The sequence below is a fragment of the Acanthochromis polyacanthus genome, chromosome 14, assembly GCF_021347895.1.
Source record: "Acanthochromis polyacanthus isolate Apoly-LR-REF ecotype Palm Island chromosome 14, KAUST_Apoly_ChrSc, whole genome shotgun sequence".
In the NCBI taxonomy this organism is placed as follows: domain Eukaryota; kingdom Metazoa; phylum Chordata; class Actinopteri; family Pomacentridae; genus Acanthochromis; species Acanthochromis polyacanthus.
The window spans coordinates 28,929,615-28,952,725 of record NC_067126.1 but is presented as its reverse complement, the minus strand read 5'-3'; the positions used below and the strand labels follow the sequence as shown (position 1 = coordinate 28,952,725).

At 40.2% G+C, this 23,111-nt stretch overlaps 1 protein-coding gene across 1 annotated transcript in view; it reads left to right on the top strand.

Moving 5' to 3' along the window:
* Window positions 1-20,249, top strand: part of LOC110952572 (disco-interacting protein 2 homolog A-like) — an 89,544-nt gene extending 69,295 nt beyond the window's left edge. The window contains 32 exon segments of the mRNA XM_051958638.1: window positions 2-23; window positions 242-333; window positions 1,163-1,273; window positions 2,356-2,479; window positions 2,561-2,670; window positions 2,841-2,943; window positions 3,636-3,700; window positions 4,138-4,231; window positions 4,871-4,990; window positions 5,116-5,230; window positions 5,788-5,927; window positions 6,404-6,540; window positions 7,007-7,087; window positions 8,075-8,202; window positions 8,367-8,481; window positions 9,071-9,272; window positions 9,430-9,539; window positions 10,565-10,645; window positions 10,942-11,059; window positions 11,224-11,345; window positions 11,559-11,670; window positions 11,804-11,913; window positions 12,281-12,411; window positions 12,492-12,660; window positions 13,033-13,203; window positions 14,055-14,084; window positions 15,386-15,447; window positions 15,656-15,713; window positions 15,836-15,910; window positions 16,851-17,025; window positions 17,782-17,905; window positions 18,139-20,249. Of these exon segments, the coding sequence (XP_051814598.1) occupies window positions 2-23; window positions 242-333; window positions 1,163-1,273; window positions 2,356-2,479; window positions 2,561-2,670; window positions 2,841-2,943; window positions 3,636-3,700; window positions 4,138-4,231; window positions 4,871-4,990; window positions 5,116-5,230; window positions 5,788-5,927; window positions 6,404-6,540; window positions 7,007-7,087; window positions 8,075-8,202; window positions 8,367-8,481; window positions 9,071-9,272; window positions 9,430-9,539; window positions 10,565-10,645; window positions 10,942-11,059; window positions 11,224-11,345; window positions 11,559-11,670; window positions 11,804-11,913; window positions 12,281-12,411; window positions 12,492-12,660; window positions 13,033-13,203; window positions 14,055-14,084; window positions 15,386-15,447; window positions 15,656-15,713; window positions 15,836-15,910; window positions 16,851-17,025; window positions 17,782-17,905; window positions 18,139-18,391 (3,660 nt within the window). The 3' untranslated portion in view covers window positions 18,392-20,249.
* The last annotated feature ends 2,862 nt before the right edge of the window (window positions 20,250-23,111 follow it).

Genomic DNA, 23,111 nt, shown 5'->3' with positions numbered 1-23,111 from the left:
CCCGGTCTACACACTCACCTATGGTAGGTGTCAGCCTCTGAATGACAGGCCCAGAATTGACAATGGAGATGGAAAGCAATACCACCTCTTGTCATCCATTATTTTTGTATGACTTTCATCTTTCTCTGCATACCTTGTTTTTTCTGCCACATAGTAAGCTGTTTTGTGTGTTTAAATGTTGATTTGCAGGTAAAGGTTTGTTAAATCAAAGAAATATTTGTTTGTGTGGTAACCTCTGCAGGTAAATTATGGACCCGCAGTCAGAAACTGGCCTACACTCTTCTTAACAAGCTGAGCACCAGAAATGAGCCTTTGCTAATGCCTGGAGACAGAGTAAGTCACAAGATAACACTGTGTTTTCACTGGTGACCAGATGTAACTTTGTTGTGGCCTTTTTGGCATTTAACTTGATGTATTCATCAAGTGCAGGAGTAGAACAAAACCAATAGGATTAGAAATACTCAACCTAACAGATGCAAAGTCCAGAGCCAAAGAATTAAAACCATGAAATGCTGTTGAAAAAGACATAAGCAAAGACAAGAAAAGGATGGCTATTGCTTGTAATTTAAAAATAGTTCAACATTTTTTGGCAATTATGGTTGTTTACTTTCTTGCTAAGAAATGGAAAGATGTCTACCACTGTTATCACTGTTGTATGGTAGATGTGGAGCTTTAGCTAAGCCTACTATCTTAGGCTAAAAGCTCGACAACGACTAGTCAGGACAGAGCCAAGGTGTCTATCTGCACCTTGAAACTGCTCAATTTAACACATTATATCATGTTTATTTGACCCATTCAAAAGACATACATGTAAAAGCAACAACTCTAGGTTTTATGGGTGGGTAGTGCCACACCTCAAACCTATAACCTAGTATTTATTGTAGATAAAAAGTGAATCTTGTCAATCGACTGTTTGCAAGAAAGTAAAGAAGTACATTTTCCGAAATGCCGAGCCTTACAAAATTTGTCAGTATCTTCTTTGAATTTGTTTTTGGGCTTAACAAATACAATATCACTACTTTAATACTTGTGTGGAAAAACAAATGCTTGGTTTCACAGTGTTGTTTCACACTGTGTTCCTTGTTTTCCATGTTGGTCATTTAGTTATTAAAGCAAATACTCTTTGGCATTTTGTAACTGTATATCTTTCGTACACTTTTAGGTTGCGCTTGTTTTCCCCAACAGTGATCCAGTCATGTTCATGGTGGCCTTCTACGGCTGCCTCCTGGCAGAGCTCGTACCTGTGCCTATTGAAGTGCCGCTGACCAGGAAGGTAAAGGCAAATACAACCTCCTGGGAATGTGTGGATTTAGATAGTTTAGTGCTGATCTACACAGATCAGAGCAGTACTGACCCCTGCTGGACGTTTGACCTTTTTATGTCTGAAGGAGAGACAAGACGTGCACATAAAGTTCTATTAAGTGTTTCAGTGTCAGTATTCACATTTTTTTAGAATACCTGAATATTTGTTGCTGCTTCAGAAAATGTAGTTTTTTGTCATTTGTCATTGCAAATTTGTCATTGCCTGAACACCACAGCAGGATTATCTCTTAAAAGTTTAATTACAGCGTATTATAATGCATTGCAGTTTCCAACACATCCATCAGCTCAAACTGAACCAAATTCGTCCACATTAGTTACACAGGCTGAATATTAATGCCTGTTCTTGATTGCCCTTTGTAAGCATGCTGTTGGCAGACGCTGTGCTGTAATTAATGAGATTTGAGTGAGGTGAAATGATGTGTAATTCTAGTCAAAATATTAGATCACAGGCCAACTGTTCTCGGGAGTCTGAAACCCATTCTTTCACTCTGCCAACTCCTATCATTCCATGTGCTCCCTTTGTACTTCCTTTCTTTTTTTTTTTTGCTTCTTTTTCTATTAATATCCTTCCCTTCTCCCTCTCTGTCTCTACTCCATCCTCTTTTTCTTCCTCTCTCTGTTTTTCCTCCCACAGTGTGTGCTTTTTTTTTCTTTTCTGAGCTGTATGGTTTGCTCAGCATGTGTCTAGCTTTAAGCTAATTTGCACAGCCAATCAAATATGAGGGAGGGTGTGTCAGATCTTGGGTTTCATTCCTGCAACGATCAGTCTTTGATGCGCAGCAGTAGAGTTTTTAATAGTGATTGGCTGTCACTCTGCTTTCTTACCTGCTGCTGCTTTGATGTTCGATTCTCTGAGGTTTCTTCAGTCATCACCCTTCTTTCCCTCCATTACCAATTCTCACATTCACTCAGTACGTGTTTCCTCAAAGCTTTTCATGTTCTGAGCTTTATTGTTCTTAATGGTTGATTGTAGTGTGACAGACAGTGTTTGACAGGATGAAGTTCGTTTTTTAATCTTCTTTTGCCCCTCAGGATGCAGGAAGTCAACAGATTGGCTTTCTGTTGGGCAGCTGTGGTGTCACGCTGGCGCTGACCACTGACGCTTGTCAAAAAGGCCTGCCAAAAGCACAAACTGGGGAGGTAGCCACTTTCAAAGGTAGAGCCTGTTTAATTTCCATCTTGACTATGTGCATACTTACATTTGGTTTGAACTCATTTCATGTCTCTGTCTCTGCAGGCTGGCCGCGGTTGCTGTGGTTTGTGACAGATGGAAAACATGTTGTGAAGCCTCCAAAAGACTGGCATCCTCCAGTACGGGAAGCCAGTAATGACATAGCCTATATAGAAGTAAGTGCAGTTTGCTTAAACAATTTAAATGAATACTTTTTAAAAAAATTTCCATTTCATCCACTTAATAGATTTTTGAGTTTTTAGGTTCTCTTTCTTGTATAATTTGTAGTGCTTTTATTTTGAAATGTTTCAAATGTTTTGCCATGTGTGTTTTTTTGTACATCTAGTATAAAACCAGCAAAGAGGGAAGCACCATGGGAATCGCAGTGTCCCATTCAGCCATGCTTGCTCACTGTCATGCCCTCACACAGGCCTGCGGCTACACTGAAGGTGAGGCGGACTCTGCAGTTACTTCTCAGTTATTCAGACTTCACTGTGCCCTGTGTTTTCTCCATCATTTATTCATTCCTCTGACATGGAGAAAAGCATCCAGTTGATGGTGATAGAAATTTGTCTTTGTGATATTTTAGGGAGGTAGTGAAGTACAGAGACCAAAAGCCAGACCATGAAACCAGGGCAATAATAGTGAAAGAACGTGTGAAAATCAGCTGCATTCATTAGGCTTTAGGATTTAGAGTGTATCCGCTTTGCTCTACTTTTTCTTATTGATGCAGCAGGTTAGATAACCCTGGTCATATTTATTGAATAAACCTGTTTTATAATCTATGATATCATAGCACTTCCCCTTTGCATTGCTCACAGACGCGGTCAGGTGTAACTACAGTTTGATAAATGCAGCTGCTCAGTTGGTTGTGTCTCATTCTGTCAAACCTGGGTCAGGTCTGCTTAAAAGAAGGAGAACATAAGGCATCTCCTTTCCTCCAGTGTCCCAGTTTTGCTCCGAATAACTCTTTTAACTGCACACGCAGCCCCTAGAGATTCTAAAACTTAGTTTGGTGCCAATACTTCTGCAGTCAGAATTTACTCTTCATTACAGAACTTTGTGTTTCTAACTGGGCTAGTGAAGAATGGAAATGTTTTTGCTCCACTAATTTTGGCAAAATCTCCTTTTTGATTTGTAGCTGAGACAATAACCAACGTGCTGGACTTCAAGAGAGAAGCAGGATTATGGCATGGTGTTCTCACGGTAAGTTGTCTTCAAAACTCTTAAAAAACTAATACGATTCAGATATAATTAGAAATAGAGGAAGTCTGTGCCAGTAAAAAGACTGATTTATTTAACTGCCTTCGCTTTGGGGGCTTCATCAGTATGTAAATGCATTCAAACTAATGAAGTCCTAATGGGCAAAACCATCTTCTCTCTTAACGTGGTGTACCCAGCTTTGATTGACTGGTTGCAAACACACCATGGAATTTACAAACAGCTCATACATGACTTGCTGTTACATGTTTAGATTCCTAAAGTAGCACAGCAGTAACACAAACGCACGTATTTGCTACTCTAAGCAGCATCCGATAAAATCTTGTCATAACCCGCAGCATGGTTATCGTGACATCATGTAGTTGTAATGCACTCCTGACTTATTTCTGAGCTTATCTGATGCCTCCCTGCTGTCATGGCAGAGTGTCATGAATCGGATGCACGTGATCAGCATTCCCTACTCTCTGATGAAAGTCAACCCCCTGTCATGGATACAGAAAGTTCACACATACAAAGGTGAGGGTCAATCCAACTTGTTTTGTGTCATTTTCACTCTGTCTGCAACGTCTTACTAATATGAGGAAACATTTAGTAAAGCATATGCCCATCAAATTTAATCTAAATTGCAAGATGAAGCTTTTTATGTTGCTATTTCCTATGGAAACTAGTTTCAATAGTCACTAGTTTATTAGACTTATTAAAACTAGTTTCCGTTGTTTACTGCATTTCATTATGCTTAGGAAAACGTACATGCAGGACAGAATTTTTCAAGAAAATACCTTGATAAAAATGCATTGATAAATTTGTATTGTTGTAATGTCTTTGAGACCAAGTTGGAATTCCAGAGAGTGCTTTTTCTTAACAGTTTTGATTCTCACTGCATATTTGACAGAGGTCGATTGAATAAAACAACAGTTTATGAGACTTGTTGATTTCGAGTTCAGTTGTATTAACCCAGTGCAGGACAAGGTCACCAGGCCTGCTGCGCTGAATAAAATTCATCCACTGGCTGGTCTGAGCTCTGCTGAGTCACCTGTTGGCAGCTGAGTCAGACTGCGCTGCTATTTGCTCTCAGATTCTGTGATCTGTGATTGGCTGTCACGCTGGATGATTTCATTGTCAGCTTGTCTCTTTGCCTTTGCATCCCCTGTACAGCGCGGGTAGCAGTGGTGAAGTCGAGGGACATGCATTGGTCTCTGCTGGCCCAGAGAGACCAGAGAGACATCAGCCTCAGCTCACTGCGCATGCTGATCGTAGCTGACGGAGCTAACCCATGTGAGTCCATCTACAGACTCATTTAATAAAATAACACCCTGGAGTCATAAGGCATTGCTATTGATTTGCTCAGTTTGTGTCTGCTTGTTGACTGACTCTGTATGCATGTTTGTGTGTTACTGCAGGGTCAATATCTTCCTGTGATGCCTTCCTCAACGTGTTTCAGGCACGTGGGCTGCGACCTGAGGTGATCTGTCCATGTGCCAGCTCCTCAGAAGCCATGACTGTCGCCATCCGCAGGTGAACTTCAGTTACTGCAGCCGATTAGAACAAAAGCCTACCAAGCTTTGCATTAATGTGCTGTTATATCACACTGTGCTTGCAAAATCAGCTGGATCCTGCGGGGTGGAAGGGAGATCTGTTCTTCTTTAACACAGCGACAGGCTGTAGGATTTTGCAGCTTTCTGCTGATCATGGAGCTCAGTTATACAGTAGAGGAGGATTAAGATGATAGACAGACTGAAATACATGCTTCAAGTAGAGATGCTGGCGCTATTATTAAAACGAGAAATGCCATTGTCAGATATATGTGGGAGTTTAGAAATTTTTTAATGGAGCCCCATGAGACTTAAAGATTCACGTGATCATCAAATTTTTGAGATGTTACTACTGCCATAATACAATCGTTGCACTTTTCTATTTGTTTGCCATGAAAGAGAGAGAGAATTTTGAAGGAATAAGTAACATTGACATTGTTAGTTTCTATTAACTGTGGATGTTATTAACTGCAAATCTTTCCAAGTGTTTCATTTTGTTCAGTAAAGAGAGAAGTTGTAGTAATTATGTGTGTCCTACAGGCCTCCAGAAATGGGTGTTCCTCCTCCAGGGAAGGCGGTGCTGTCTATGGGTGGGCTGAGTCACAGTGTGATCCGTGTGGACACAGAGGAGAAACTCTCTGTCCTTACAGTGCAGGATGTGGGGCAGGTCATGCCTGCAGGTACAGTTCACTGTGCTGCTTATTAACGTGTTGCTGCTGTATATGATGGTGATGATAAAGGTGAATGTCTTTTCATACTGGCACATATTGCTGAGAAGGGTTAGGTATATGTTGCCACTGAAACATTGTATTTAGTCATTATATTTTAAATATTTTATTCAGTAGCATCATTAGATTTTTTGTTGATATATTTCTTCTGATGTTGGAGAATCAAGGTGTTTGTAACTGAATATTATTCACTTTATAGCCGTCTTGTAATATAACATTTAAGCAGAATTATGTAGCACCAATTAGGTCAAAAACACCAAATCCAATTACCATGAAATGTTACTTAAAGGAACTTTAATATTTTACTTTACCTGTTGTTGTTTTTTTTTTTAACTTTGTCAATCAAGAACAGAAAGAAGAATTCCTACATAATTCAGACAAATCATTGTTCCTTGTTCTCATCTCCTCTCTCTGTTTTGCATTCCTAGCTCTGGTCTGTGTGGTGCGAGTGGAGGGGACACCTTATCTCTGTCAGACAGACGAGGTTGGGGAGATCTGTGTGAGCTCAGGTAGCACCGGTGTAGCTTACTACGGTCTCCCAGGCATGACAAAGAATATCTTTGAGGTTAGTGTTTTATTATGACTGTAAGTGTTCAGGTGTAACAGACTCTTCATTCATCTTTGTTCAGTTTTATATGTATATGAAAATCTGCTGCTGGGTAAAACCTTGCCATTTTTTTCTTGGCAACTCCAAAATTTTGACACAGTAAGGAAGGAATAAAGGCTTCAGTCCCAATTTACCAAAATACATAAGCACGTGCTTTATGTGGCACAGTATGGTGGCACCAAATGTGAGCACCTTCTTGAGGATAGTGAGTGAATTTTCTAAAATATATAATTTAAAACTCACATTTCTGCCTCAGCGTTATTCCAAATTCACTATCCGCTTTAAGGTCACACTCAAAGTGATCTCATGCCAGATCAAAATGCCAGATATCTGTACTTCTTAGAGTTACTTTAAGTAGAGACAATCATATTTTTGTGCTTCATTCTTGAATGTGTGGTTTTAACAGTGTTATGTCTTGTTGCAGACCATCCCAGTAACATCGTCTGGGGTCCCTGTCAGTGACAGACCTTTCACCAGAACCTCACTGCTGGGCTTTGTTGGACCAGTAAGTTCACCCTCTTTAATCTAAAGGTCTTTTTTTTAAACCTTCCTGTATACATATCTATGTTATAGCACGATGACAACTCAACTAACTAACCTTAATGTTTATATTCTTGTTAACTATCCGGATTATGCTGTCACTTAATGATTATTTTTGATAGCAAAGAATTGTGCTAATAAAGGACGTTTCTCCTTAACAGGACAGTCGGATGTTCCTAATTGGTCGTAAATCATCAATCTGTAACAAACAATGCGATGTGTATTTTTCTCGGTTCTAAAATTGCAAATGTATTCAGCAACTATACCAACCAGAGCATTACGTTTCTTCTATCCTTACTCTGCAAGTGCGAAGGTCAGAAAGAGTCATTCCTTTCAAATCACAAAAACAAATCTTCTCATTAACCTTTAGGGGTTGTAGTCAAAGTTTCATTTATTGTGTCCACTCCGCTGCAGAGCCAATGCAATTAATGGAATCTGACTTTAGCCTAAAAAGTTCCATTTTCAAAAAATAAATTTGGCTTCTCTCTATTCACTCTGTTCACCAACCTTCGGACCACAACAGTTCATTCAGTGACATTAATGTTGTTTTTTTATTTAGCAGCTATTTGGACGTGTTAGTTTGGATGAAAAACTTATTTTCTACACTTTGAAATCAGTGAAGGGGAAGATAACATTTTGTACAGATGACCTGAGAAAACATCTGCTAAAAGCGAATTCATCCAGGGTCAGATTATTGAAGCAAATAACATGGAATTGCTTTAATAGGATCATTTTTGCACAAAATGATGCTGATTTTTACTCCTGAGCTAAAAGCAGAATACTTTTTCCTTTATGAACATGACTGATCCAGGTGTATTCATATTTTGCGAGCCTTTAATACAACTTTTGAAGTCTTCATTTGAACCCATGAAACATTAGCTCAGCATGCTACACTGGATGCTGTATGAATGTCAATGGCTTTCTTTCTCACCGTATGTACATTTTCTTCCAGGACAGTCTTGTGTTTATCGTGGGGAAGATGGACGGACTGATGGTGGTCAGTGGGCGTAGACATAATGCTGATGACGTGGTGGCCACGGCGTTGGCTGTAGAGCCCATGAAGTTTGTGTACAGGGGAAGGTAAAAGGAAGCAGCCTCTGCGGTTCATGACATATCTGTAATCACTTGTATCGAGAATGTGTCTTGCACTGTTTTCTAACACCACTGACAGTGTTGCAGGACAACAGCAGCTCAGCAGGACGATCCAGCTGTAACGCAGTGTTGTTCTGTGTTTTGTGCTCCAGGATAGCCGTGTTTTCTGTGTCTGTGCTCCACGATGAGAGGATCGTTGTAGTAGCAGAGCAGAGGCCTGACGCTTCCGAAGAAGACAGCTTCCAATGGATGAGCCGTGTCCTTCAGGTACTAACTGCATAGCTTATGTCACATCTTATTGTTTATCTTATTGCATAGTGATATCTAAAGGACTACATCTTGTTTCATATTCAATGTCATTGTGGCATGTAACATTGAATGGCCAGCTGCTTAAAAGTTCTAGCATGCTGCAGTACAGTCAAAGCAATTAAAGCATGCCCTAACCAGTCTGGACTGCACTACCGTTTGTGTTGCCAGAAGTTAAAATCCACAAAATAAACAACTAGCAAACATGGACACAGTTCCAGATGTTCATTGCTACATAGCTTGAGGGTATAAAATCAGCTTGATTGCATGCTTTGAAAAGCTGTTTGTACTGGTTTGTAGTAAATGTGTGCAACAAACACATAACTGCTCTTGTAGAGCCTTTGAGTTGCAACTCAGACCTGAAAAATAAGAATAATGTTGCAACAATGTCTAGGGGGCTCACTATGACTAAAAATGGAACACAACATCCACAAAGCTCACACTTTTTGTTTTGATGCTGAAAACTAAAACTAATTCCTCTTCCTCACCTGGCAGTTTTGCTTACTTTAATGTCTTCTTGGTTTCTATTTGTAATGCTCTGTGTTTCCAGGCCATAGACAGCATCCACCAGGTTGGGGTGTACTGCCTGGCTCTGGTCCCTGCCAACACGCTCCCTAAGGCTCCCCTGGGCGGCATTCATATATCTGAGACAAAACAGCGCTTCCTGGAGGGCGCCTTGCACCCCTGCAATGTCCTCATGTGCCCTCACACTTGTGTCACCAATCTGCCCAAGCCAAGACAGAAACAGCCAGGTAGTGTGCCGGATGTGCGAGCCTGCTCAGGTTTAGACTCTGACCAAAAAATGCAGCATTCCTGTGTATTGCTCTCTTTATTTTCTAGTGATATGAATGTCTGTGCTAACTTTCCTCACATGTCTGATGATGATGATGTTTTGGTTGTGCTGCACAGAGGTCGGTCCTGCTTCTATGATAGTGGGAAACTTGGTGGCAGGCAAGAGGATAGCACAAGCCTGCGGGAGAGACGTGGCGCAACTAGAGGACAATGACCAGGCACGTAAGGTAGATAGTCATCCTCATTTCACCCACAGCGCACCTCCACACATACACTGCTGACACAGGTAAGGATCCATACCCGAGGGGATGAAATCTGAAATACATGAGCTGATGGAGAGGACATGGCTCCAACTTCCTGCTGTCCTTTCATGGCAAAATCTACCGGAATTAAAGTACAGTCACTGTGTAATTCAGATTCCTCTTCCATCATACATTATGCTTGCCTGGGGACCAGAAAGCCTTTATATTGTGTATTACAAATACACATAAAGTCAGTCTGGAACTGCTCCATTGAACCAAATCTAGCCCAGAGGCGGGACTACCGATCACAGCTTGAGTTGGAGAGAGTCAATCAGCGTAACACATGTGCGACGCAATCACTAAGCGACCTAACAATTGCCTTTCCGCCATGATGTTTTGTAGTTTTAACAGCTTCCTTCGCCGTACAGGGGTCCTGAGGAAAATCTAAGCTCTCCGTTTCAACAGTGGAGGGCAGCATTACGCATTCTATCGTACAGCCTGCCGGAATTAAAACTACATCCTTTTTAAAAAAAAAAGCTTTAAGAGCTGCTTCTTGTTGAGGTTTTAAGGACAAATTCAGCCCGTGCAAAGCAGAGGAAAGCGCACGAGAGAAACCTCGCTCTGTTGCGGTCGCCAACTCGGCCCTGAAGATGACGCATCGTTAACTCCCGCCTCTGGTGCTCTGATTGGTTCGGTCTGATCTGCTCGGAGCTTGAAAACCTGTCAAAATGTGTCAATGGAGGAGGGCTAGACCGTATTCCCGTATATCCCTTATAACGGGAATACAGTCTAGCTAAGCTAGGCTAACATTACGCCCCATACTCTTATCGGCTACGTCTGTACAAATGTTGTTCCGCTATCATATCTGTCATTCATTTGCAGAAACCATCTTGTGCCACATTATTTCTACACCGTCTGTGTAAATGGAATTGTTGTCTCAGTTTCTGACTTCACTTTATGTTACTTTGATTTTTCCTTAGTTAATTTGTGTTCCTGTCTCTCCTCTATAGTTCCTTTACATACAGGATGTGCTGCAATGGAGAGCTCAGGCCACTCCAGACCATCCTCTGTTCCTTGTTCTCAATGCTAAGGTACACTGTTTCCTCTGGTCTGACTTAAGAACGGACAAAAGCCACAGACAGAGATCTCAATATATGAATTTTTGTTTTTCAAGTGGAAGATTATATATTGTAGTAAATTACATGAAAATTTTGTTTAAAAATTGACAGTAGGTTAAACAGACGTGCAACAAGCTTGTAATACAGCTGCAGAGATTGAAGTCAGAGTTATCTCAGTAGAAATCTACAGACTGATGAATCTTACAGACACTGAGTTAAATATAGACTGCAGTGTTGATGAAAGTTGTGTTTTCATGATTGTTTTTCAGGGCACAGTGGCCAGCACAGCTTCCTGTCTGCAGCTGCACAAGCGAGCTGAGCGGGTGGCTGCTGCGTTAATGGGACGACTAAACACTGGAGATCATGTAGCACTCGTCTACCCGCCAGGTGAAAAGATCTACGGCTGCTGTGCTGCTTTTCATCACAGTTTACACTTTAATACACAGTGTCAGCAGTGATTTTACCTGTATTCAGTTGTATGTGTGCTGTTTCTCAGTTGCTCAATAATTTCAGCAGTAAACGGTGTAAAATGTGTAAACATTTATGTGCAGGAATTGACCTGATTGCTACTTTCTACGGCTGTCTGTATGCCGGCTGTGTGCCAGTCACTGTTCGACCGCCGCATCCACAGAACCTGGCCACCACCCTGCCTACTGTCAAAATGATCGTTGAGGTAGCACCAAGTCTGTTTGTTGACACATTTCAGAATGATAACTTCATCCCTCTCTGCGCAGTTATTACACTCCCTGAGAAAAATATATTAAACTGAATCATATAGAAATCCTGTTTGGCTCCATGACAGCTGCTTTCTGTCAAACTGAAAATTGTATGAACAATTTAAGTACTGTGACATGAGTAGTAATACTGTGGAATCTGTGTGTTAAAGGTGAGTAAGTCGGTGTGTATCCTGACAACCCAAGCAATAATGAAGCTGCTGAAATCCAAAGAGGCTGCTGCTGCTGTGGACATCAAGAGCTGGCCCACAGTGCTGGACACAGGTACGTTATGTGCTCAAACACACTGACATCCCTCAGGTAATATTCTCATGTTGAGACCATAGAATGGATTTTTATGTAAACAAAATGATGGGTTTATGTGTTTGCAATGAAAACTCTGCTGTTTACCTTGCAGATGATCTCCCCAGGAAGAAAAGCCCTCAGATGTACAAGCCCCCAACCCCAGAGATGTTAGCTTACCTGGACTTCAGTGTGTCCACAACAGGCATCCTAGCAGGGGTCAAAGTATGTTGAAGGAGATATAATGTTCAGTAGACATAATACTCATGGACTTAATAGAGTGCAACTGTCACATTCAGACAAGCCACCATTTTTTCCAGTTAGCACTGTGTTAATGCATAAATCCTAATATTTTACGGTTTATAAATGAAATAATTATATGATTATTGTTGTCGCAAGCAAAATACAAGACGAAAATGTTTATATTGATTAAACTTCAGCCGATGTACGTGCAGTTGCCAGTTAGAATAGTCCAAAGATTGGTTTAGGATGAAGAAAGTTCTCAGTCTTCAAGAACCTTACACATGTTGCTGGGAAGCTGTCAATCTGTTTGTGTTTTAATTTGTGTCTCCTTTTGTCTTATCTCCTCTAGATGTCTCATGCCGCCACCAGTGCCTTGTGTCGCTCCATTAAACTACAATGTGAGCTCTACCCTTCCCGGCAGATCGCCATCTGTCTAGATCCCTACTGCGGCCTGGGCTTTGCTCTTTGGTGCCTGTGCAGGTAAACTGTCAGCTCCGAACAAATGAATGTCAGTAAAATAGGAAATAAATATTGCAAGAAACCCTCTGTTTTTGCTTTAGTGTGTACTCCGGCCACCAGTCGATCCTGGTTCCCCCTCTGGAGTTGGAGAGCAATGCGTCTCTCTGGCTCGCTGCAGTCAGCCAGTACAAAGTTCGGGTCACCTTCTGCTCATATTCAGTGATGGAGATGTGCACCAAGGGCCTGGGTTCACAGACGGAAGCACTACGGGTCAGTTTGCCTCTTCTGCTGTTGTGCATTGGAGAAAAAAAGAACTGTAGAATTTTCTTCCTCAAAATTGAAGGATGTTTTTTTCAGTTGCTTCTTTTCCCTGTGGTGCCGTTGCACCGGCACTGTAATTACTGAGACAAAGTTAAGTATTCAGCAGTAAAAAACTTTCTGTATCTTCAGCAAATAATACTGATATTTTTGCAAGTCTTGTCTGTGGTTTAATCAGTAGAGTCTGTCTAATAAAAAGCTAAACTATTACAAGAATGTGGCTATGAAATTTGTCTTGATTGCAACTCCCACCTTCATCCTGCCAATAAGGAGAAAATGTTCATTGTTTTAATTTCTGCAATTTTTCTTTTCTTCCACCTCCAGTTGCGAAATGTGAACCTGTCTTGTGTGCGTACATGCATGGTGGTCGCAGAGGAAAGACCTCGCATCGCCCTCACTCAGTCCTTCTCAAAGATCTTCAAAGATTTGGGGCTTTCGCCGCGCGCCGTGAGCACCACCTTCGGCTGCAGGGTGAATGTGGCGATCTGTTTGCAGGTAAGCAGCTCCTTAAGAACAACTAGGAGGAAGAGAGAAGGAGAAGAAGCACTAGTTTACGGTCAAAAACGACTCTAAATTCATACGATGATTCAGAAAAACATCTGAGAAATGATTGAAAATGTAGGATTAGTAGCATTTTGAAAGAGTGAATGTTGGTGAAGATGAAACAAAAGTGATTCATCTACTGTTTTAGCAGCTCATGTACAAAAAAGAAAAAGGAAATAATGTTATAGTTTAATAAAAGGAAATGCAAAGACTTCAGTAAAATGTAGCTGAACTCATCAATATTATTGTAAACTGAAACTGTTCAACTTTACAGTTAAAGGTGGAGTACGCAATTCTACTCCAATGCACTTATTGTCAAAGTCAGCAATACCCAATTTGTTTTGGGTTTTTTTGGTGTTCTAGAAACATTTGGTGGAAATTTTCTTTAAAGTAAATTTTTCAGCGAGAGTCTGAAGACATTCTAAAAATGTTTGGGGACAATATTGTTAGACTATAATGGCCCTAATCTAATCTATCCATTGACAATGCCCTTCCTCTGTTATCAGATAATATTGTAGGAATGTTTAACATGATATCTCAGCAACATTCTGAGAACAGTGGAGGTAAAATATTGTACCTTCATTAATATGTAACGTCTAATAGGTAACGTTTTGGAACGATGACACAAATACCACACTCTCAGTTCTTTCTTACTTTGACTGTTCATTATTTTTTCTTTTCTTAAACGTTTTGTTTTTTTTCCAATCCCTGATAATTTATATGTGTCTGAGTGTGATTTGTGTGTGTGTCTAAGTATACAAATACACATATATATCTATATCTTTATTTATGTGTCCTGTCAGCCCAACAGGTTAGGGAAACTGGTTGAGCAGGTACTGTGGGATAAGAGTGGCTGTTTGCTCTGCTGCTGAGTCTGTATATGTGTGTGTGTGTGTGTGTCTGCGTGTTCATATGCGTGTTTGTCGTTTATCATGCATGATGTTTGAATATGCTTAACCTCAGTTCACCGATTTGTTTATTTTCCCCTCGCTTCTCTTTTTCTCCTACGAGCTTCGGCTTTACTTTACCGCTCTTCATTTTAGCCGAGTCTTACCTGTACCGGCTGGCTCTCGACCATCGCTTTATGACGGGTTTTACTTTGTGTGTCGCACTGTTACATTATTACCATGAGCTAGCAGCATGAATTCTGCTGTGACGCACTTAATTTTGGAGAATTTCTCATTTGCAAAGTGTATGTAAAAGCTTACAAACTTTGAATAGACAAGGTGTTTGTGTATGCCTTTCTGTTTGGTTTTAATAATGAAAAGATGTTTTTTATTGTGCCTTTTTTGGGAAAGATCAATATTCTAAGTTTACAACAATTTACCACATTTAGTTTTTGTGTTACTTGCAGCAGAAAAAATAATTATTTAATTTTGTAATGAATATTCTCATGGCGGCTTTCGCACTGTTGGCTTTGTTATTTTTGGCACAGACTAGCAGACTGTGCCAAACTGGATTGATATTTTCCAGAAACGCTCTGTCGCTGAGACCTCTGCTTTGCTTGATGCACTGGCATCGCTCAGCTCATTAAACTCAATCACTCCTTTCTGTGTTTGGCTACAACCACACAGACCACAACGCAGCGACACGTTGCTAGCTTGTGCTCTGGCTACACATGAGACAAGGAGTGATGGAAAACGTAATTTGGTGTGACTATTCTTACAGCTGTAATGATGACAAATCCCAAAGCAGAAGGAATCGATATCTGACAGCCATAATCAGTGCTGAGGAATGGTTCAGTTAGAATTCAGCTGCATGGCAGAACTATAGACGTTTTATCAAAATGAATGGCGCTCAGATTTGCTCTGACATTTGTGTTAGTTTTATATAAGCATCCTCAAAGTCATAAACTACTGTTCTTGTAGTATTCCAGTAGCTGATATTGTTGCTTTTCCCACCCTTCTTATACTGTAGAGGTACTTACTGTGTTTGTGGCTACATGGTTGAGTTGTGCCAAAGTCCTAACTATCGTAGCCTGGCTGGTTGGCTTCTGGCTGCCCCCTGCTTTGTTAGCAGTTGTTTCATAATCAGCTTCCACCTCCCTTCACTCAGGCCACATACAGCTTTAATTTCTGGGCTGGAACAGGTGAATTATTGACTCATGTTTGGTTCTGCTGCTTTTGTTTTTCAGGGTACAGCTGGACCGGACCCCACCACCGTTTATGTAGACATGAGAGCTCTACGGCATGATAGGTAAGAGGTGATAGTGGTTGTTTGTTTTTCATTTTATTGTCTGCAATTTTTCCTTTTGATTTTCCTGTGAATTTTAAATGTAATTGTATATTCTCAAATTGGTAAGAACAGTTCTTTTTTTTTTTTTTTTTTACATATGTTGGGGAAATTGATTACAAAAAAGTTGTTTTGAAATTGCTCGCTTCCCCTTGTTTTATGTCCTCTTCAGGGTCCGACTAGTTGAGAGAGGGTCACCACACAGCTTGCCGCTGATGGAGTCTGGGAAGGTATTTCATCATTTAAAAATATGCAAAAATCACTGCAACACTCTGCAAGTCACAACTATGACTGCCAAAGCATTGATCTTTTCTTGAGCTGTTCATTGAGAAATACCTGTCTGCTGTTGCAGATCCTTCCTGGGGTGAAAGTGATCATTGCCAACACAGAGACTAAAGGACCTTTGGGAGACTCCCATCTAGGAGAGGTAAATCTCATTTTCCACCTTCTGGTCCACATCCAGTTACTTAAGTAATCAGATTACAGTCACTGTCTGCTGGAAGCTGATTATCTCAACACAAGATGATTTTCTCCTGGAACAAGCTAGTTAATTTGCATGAACACATTTCTACTCAGCTTTTTGTATACTCCTTTGAAACATGTTACTCCTGTAAACAAGACTTCAGACAAAGCCGCTGTATAAAGGGAAAGATTTTTATACAAAGCAATTCACCTTTCCTTTTTAATATAATTCCATTTAAAGTCTAACTACAAACAGGCTACACAAAGTGGAATTTTAGTCTAATATAAGTTCTTTTACTTATTTACTTGGCTGTACACTACCAGTTAAAAGTTTGGACACACCTTCTTATTCAGTGGTTTCTATTTAATTATTTTCTACATTGTAGATTAATACTGAAGACATCAAAATGATACAATATGTTTTTATGTTGTAAGCAACAAAGTGTTAATCTTCAGTATTATTGTACAATGTAGAAAATAATACAAATAAATAAAAAGCACAAACTGAGAAGGTGTGTCCAAACTTTTGACTGGTTCTGTATATTGACTACAGAGAATATCTTTGCAATTTGTTTTGAAGTCAAACTAAAGTGTTATGGATAACATTCTGAGGTGGTTCTAATATTCTGCTGCTTCACACGTAAATAAGGAGGAAAATACTTGAGAAATCCCTCTAACACCAACTTTACCTTTAACCTCTGTTACCTATTTCTAACAATGTGAGCATAAGCTGCACATTATGAGCTCTGAGAAGGGAGAGTTTGTTGGTTGCAGAGCTGTTTTATTGCATTACACAAGAGTACAAATGAGTTTTCTGAATGAAAAACAAATGAGAGCAAATGGAAAATATTTATGTCATGTGCTAGATCGGATACTTTGACCATGTGTGCATTAATGTGTCATAGATTTGGGTGAGCAGTCCTCACAACGCCACAGGCTACTACACAGTTTATGGGGAGGAGGCGCTGCATGCTGACCATTTTAACACCAAGCTGAGCTTCGGGGACACCCAGACTGTCTGGGCGAGGACCGGCTACCTGGGCTTCCTGCGGCGCACTGAGCTGACTGATGCCAGTGGAGGTGAGAATCACAAGTTTTCATGCCAGCTTACAGTCGGTGCGTTGGTTTTGGTGTACACTACCGTTGTAAAGTTTGAGCTCCCCCATCCAATTTCATGTTCTCCATGAATGCTCACACTTTTATTCATGTGCTAACATAACTGCACAAGGGTTTTCTAATCATCAATTAGCGTTTTAATACAATTAGCTAACACAATGTAGCATTAGAACACAGGAGTGATGGTTGCTGGAAATGTTCCTCTGTACCCCTATGGAGATATTCCATTAAAAATCAGCCGTTTCCAGCCAGAATAGTCATTTACCACATAAACAATGCCTAGACTGTATTTCTGATTAATTTAATGTTATCTTTATTGAAAAAACTGCTTTTCTTTCAAAAATAAGGATGGCATGGCTCAGTGGGTAGAGTGGCCGTCTTGTAACTGGAAGGTTGCCGGTTCGATCCTCGGCCCGTTGTGCTCATGTCGAGGTGTCCCTGAGCAAGACACCGAACCCCTATTTGCTCCTGATGGGTCGTGGTTAGCACCTTGCATGGCAGCTCCCGCCATCAGTGTGTGAATGAGTAAATGTGACATATCATCATGTAAAGCGCTTTGGACAAAAGCGCTATATAAATACAACCATTTACAATTCAAAGTGAACTTTTGAATGCCAGTGTAAGCTAAATAAACATTTTATACCGCCTCCTTTCCTTTTCTAGCATCACCTCTAAATGTGATTTCTTTATCAGATGTAAAGACAAATCTGTGTGTTTCAGAGCGGCATGACGCCCTCTACGTGGTGGGTTCTCTGGATGAGACTCTGGAGCTGAGGGGAATGAGGTATCACCCAATTGACATCGAGACCTCCGTTATCCGTTCTCACAAGAGCATAGCAGAATGGTGAGAAACCTGCATCAGCTATAATAACTAGTACTATGTAGTTTGAATTTTTCACTTTGAAGTCAGAAGTGTATTCATTTTCTATGTGAAATCGAATTGAAAAATGTGAACTTCTTGTCTCTGTAATTTCACTCCTGACCTTTTCTGTTTTTACTCTCCTTCAATCTGACCTCTTTCCTACCATGTCTTCTCTTTATTTGTCTTCCTCTTTTCCCTTTTCCTCCCCGCTGTAGCGCGGTGTTCACGTGGACCAACCTCCTCGTGGTGGTTGTGGAGCTGGAGGGATCCGAGCAGGAGGCCCTGGACCTGGTGGCCCTGGTCACCAACGTTGTCCTGGAGGAGCACTACCTCATCGTAGGGGTGGTGGTGGTGGTAGACCCCGGCGTCATCCCCATCAACTCCCGAGGGGAGAAGCAACGCATGCACCTCAGAGACGGATTCCTGGCCGACCAGCTGGACCCCATATATGTGGCTTACAACATGTGAGCCCTCCCTCCCCTCACCCCCCATGTGGCTTAATCACTCCGCAGGAGACAGCATGACAGTAAACGACAGTGTCAGTATGGCTTCTGTTGAAAGAAAGCGAGCAGCCCTTTTCTGTTAGCTCACGGAGGAGAAATATGAAAGAAACACAGATGCGAAATTCCAACAAGACTGATCCAAGCCTCATGTCTGTTTCTCTTGTGATTTCTTGCCTCAGCAAATAACATTTTAAAGGGCATTCTTGTTTTAATGAAATGAGTTTTGTATGTATGACAGAACTTGTGACTCCTTAAACCCAGCTCACCTGAGCGCAGTACAGCAGGTGGTTATGGTATGATACTACAGCGTGCCATTAACATAATTTATTTTGTCAATCTCAAAAATGATGAATGTTAGCTGTTTGTCCTACATTTGTGCCATAGAAACAGAACCGATGACCCGAACTTTGATTCAAACAAGCTCTAGTATGTTTTGTGTGCACAGAGCCTCCTGGGGTATTACAGGTCCTATGCTTTTCATAGAAAAAAAATCTATCTTACAAGCAGGTCCTCACATTATAGCTGCACCTTAAAGCTTGATTTTTTTTTTTGAGTTCCAGGTCAGTTCAGATCCTGTTATTCCATTAACACAGAAGCACACAGTAGTGGTGTTTGAGAAGAGGCAGTTTGTGTTGTTTTTCTGCTCATTCCAGCACTTGTGCTTTAGTTTTTAGCGTCGGTAGCTTCAAGATGATGTTGTGGTGACTCAATCGCATATTTTTCTAAATCTAAAATGTGTTCTATAGCTATTGTTTAGTCTGATCAGAATGCAATATGAGTGTTGTGAAAGATTGTTGCTTTGAACGACTGCGTACTGTAAGTGCCGATGAGTGGAAGTCATGAGACGGTGGAAGAATATAATCATTGCTTCTTGGTAGCAACGTGCTAAATGATAGAAATGAAGCCTTAAGTGTTTTTTCAGACGCCTGTTCCTATCCCAGCTCTGGTCTAACTTGATTTTGTGAAGTTTATCAGCTTTTGGATAAGGAGAGAATATGCAGATGGAGGTTAGGAATGGTAAATCCTGCTCTCATTGCACCCAAAGTTATTCATCTTTTTTTTTGGCTAATATAATTATACTTGATCCTAACATCTGCCATTACAAACACTCACTCATGAATATTTTAATGTCTGTTCCTGTTGTGAAATTGTGCTGAATGTGTGTTTCTTTAAAGCAAAAGACTGGAAGAAATTGGAGTAGGTATGTTCTTTGGTGCAGAATGTCACAGCCTCATTCTGAGTGCCATAAAGGTCTAATGAGTTGAAAAATGTCTAGTTGCATGTACCGTAATGGGCAAGAGTCGAACAGCTTGTTACACCTTAACCTCCACCTTATCACATTGACTTTGTAAAGATCATCCTCTGTTCGTTGCTTCTTTTTTTCTATGTGCACATCCCTTCAGAAACAGGCTGCGGCCTGCTGTAAGTATGTACAGCTTTTGTGTAAATTATTAATAGACGGAGGAGACGACAGGAAGCGTAACACAAAGACTAAATCTGGTATATATGTGAACTGCTCCCTCACAAATGAAAAAATATTTGAAATGGATTCTTGTGTGTAAACACTGAGAGGAGACATGGCAAGCCTTGTAAACATTTTTATAGTGTGAAAGAACAGTGGGAACACTTCCAGGATGAGATGAAGCACACTCCGAGCACAAGGAGACGACGGTTCTGCTCTGCGACTGCTGAGAAGTCACATCCTACAGAGCAAACTTTTGTTGTTAACGTATGGAAAGATACATTTGTCTGATATATGGTTAGTTGTCATTATTTTCATAACATGATTTCGTAATGAATAAAAAAGTGATTTTAACCTGAAACGTTTGTCTTCACTGGCAACTGAACGTCCCAGTGTGTTGTCCCATACAAGAAACCAAGAGTAAACAACAACAACAGTAGTTATGTACGAGTCGAGTGTGTGAACGCTCCTTTAACCCTTCTGTTGTCTTCATTCATCTCGGAACATCTAGTCTGATGGACTGAGCTCCAGAGAACATGAGCATCCAGCTGTGGTTGTCTGAAGAGTCTTCTCTCCATCACTGCGGGGAAGGTCTGCATCCCAATGATCCAGACCAGTGAGGAAAAGATCTCCAAGGTTCTTTCATTCCAACTGCAGGAATGTTAAACATCAGAGTGAACACATCAGGATATGAATGTATGACACAAAGAAATGTTTGATCACATTTTTTTGTAATCTATATTGATTATAATGTGTTGAAGTGTATGTAAAAATCTATGAATGAGAGTATTTTTTATTTTATTTTTTTGTATAAAGCTTGTCTAGGTGTAGTTCCTAGATTACGCCACAAGGGGGCTCAACCTTTTACAGAGACGGCTTAGAAGAAGAATACCGTCCATTGGCCGTCTCATTCTTTCTCCTGGTTTTTACAGGTTACTTATCATAATGTACGAATTATGTTGAAACAATTTACATGAGCTGCTATGCCTTAAATACTTTGGTAAGGACAGTATTTTTGATGCCAGTATGTGTATTTTTTTAAATTGTAATGTTTGTTTCGCCAGATGCTCGCAAGTATTCGCCTAGCAGGCTACGTTCAGCTCATAAGTTATGAGTCAAAATCTGCTAAGGAGTAATAATGTGTAACAAATCATCTAGATATTCAAATTCTTTTATTTATTAATCAAAGGACATTTTATTACACTTTGATGACTGCCTTAACAATCACACAAGACAAGATAATAAACTAGGCACGTTTTTGACAAATGGCCTATCAAGTTTCCAAAATTACGCTTATGTATGTTACTCTTTGACGGAAAACAAAGTTCACTTTTTTCCATCAAAAAGTAACATAACTATCCAGTACAAACCCTAAAACACAGCAAGAAGCACATTAAGGATGATTTTCCTGCTGGAAGCTGCAAGCCAACACCTAAAGAACAAACTAAATCAACAGACCCAAACTCGGGTCTGTGAAGAGAAGCGGAGGAAATGTTTGACTGCAGACATAAAGCAGGAAGACACTGAGCTGCTCAGGTGTTCCTGATAACACCAAGCAACCACCTGGACAGCCAATAGGAACACAGCTTACTGGAAGTCCAGAGGGCTGGCTTAGTGAAGGAAATTTAGTTTAAAGTTGAAGCAGAAAGTTAACAGAGAAAGTTGAAAACCACCTTCTGATACCTGAAATCTCTGAGTTTTCACACATAGAATGCCTGAACATGTGAAACTGGTTTCGTAGTAGAACCATCACTGTAAAAATGTCATAGTATGGTGTGTTGCTCAAAAAACATTACAACCGACTCCTTAGGGTCGCTGAGGAGCAACACAAAATCAGGACAACCGCTGGTTTCCAGGGGGTTAGGAGGCTATTTATTTGAAAGAGTAAGTTTACAACAACACATGTGAGCAGAAAAATCACAAAGTCTGTCTTTAGTTCAGCTGAAAATATGAGTTTTTGTCTTTTTTATTGACCAAACTTTTCAGGAAGTAGATAAAGAATAATTAAAGCTCTCCTGTAGAAGTTCAATTTATTTTGGATCCTTGTGGAAAGTTTAATCTTAGAGTTTGTAAAGCTGTTGAGTTTTTAGAGTCACATGGATTGTTGTGACATTTAATAACCGAGTCCTGAAATAGAATTGCAGTTGTAGATTTCTGTCATTTAGTCTGGACTAAACAAATAACAGCAGCAGAAATCTCAAACATCATTATGAGGAGTCTGGATTAAGGTTTCTCACTTGATAATGATCAAAACATGAAATTTCGGTTGGTTTAAAGGAATATTCCACCTTATATCTTTGAATGTTGACCTAAAAGGTTGGTTTCAGGAAGTATTCCACCTACAAGGTCCTCACACATCCACCTTAAAGCAACATTCCACCAAAAATCCCTGGACATGCACCTAAAATGTTGGTTTAGCCGAGTATTCCATCCAAAATCCTCAAAGAGACCTGAGGGGCTGGTTAAAAGAATATTCCACCTAAAACCTCAAAAGGGTGGTTTAGAAAAAACCCTTCAATGTAAACCAAAAAAGTTAGTATGGAGGAATATTCCGCCTGAAATGTAGACCTGAGAAGTTTGTTTGGAAGAATATACCATCCAACGTAAAAAGTTGATTCAAAGGAATATTCCACCTAAAATCCTTCAATGTAGACCAAAAAATCTTGGTGTAAAAGAGTAGTCCACCTTAAATTAGACTGACAGGATGGTTTGGAGTAAAATTCTACTCTAAAATCTTCCAATTTAGACCTAAAAGGTTTATCTGATGGTATATTCTACCCAACATCCTGGAACATTTACCTAAAAAGTTGGTTAAATGGTATATTCCCAGAAGAACCGTTGAGCATTGGGCTTAATGGTATATTCCACCCAAAATACTTGTACATATATACCAAGAAGTCAGTGTGAAGGAAATGTAGACCTAAAAGGATTGTTTAAAGGAATATTTAAATGATTATTTTCGTTATTTAATAATCTGTTATCAGTCAGAACCCTGGCGAACCTATTTTCATCAGTTTTTTTAGCCTTGAGGGGACCACAGGAACATTCAGTAGCTGTTGGAGTTCTTCCTGTCAGGCTCTGAAGTATCTTCTATTTGTCTTATCTGGAACAGTCTAACAGCCTAAACTGTAAACAGCAGAGTAAAGAAGCAAACACACAGACATAGATTAGGACTCAAACTAGATTTATTTTAGAAATCAAACCAACTTAGAGCCATTTGTTC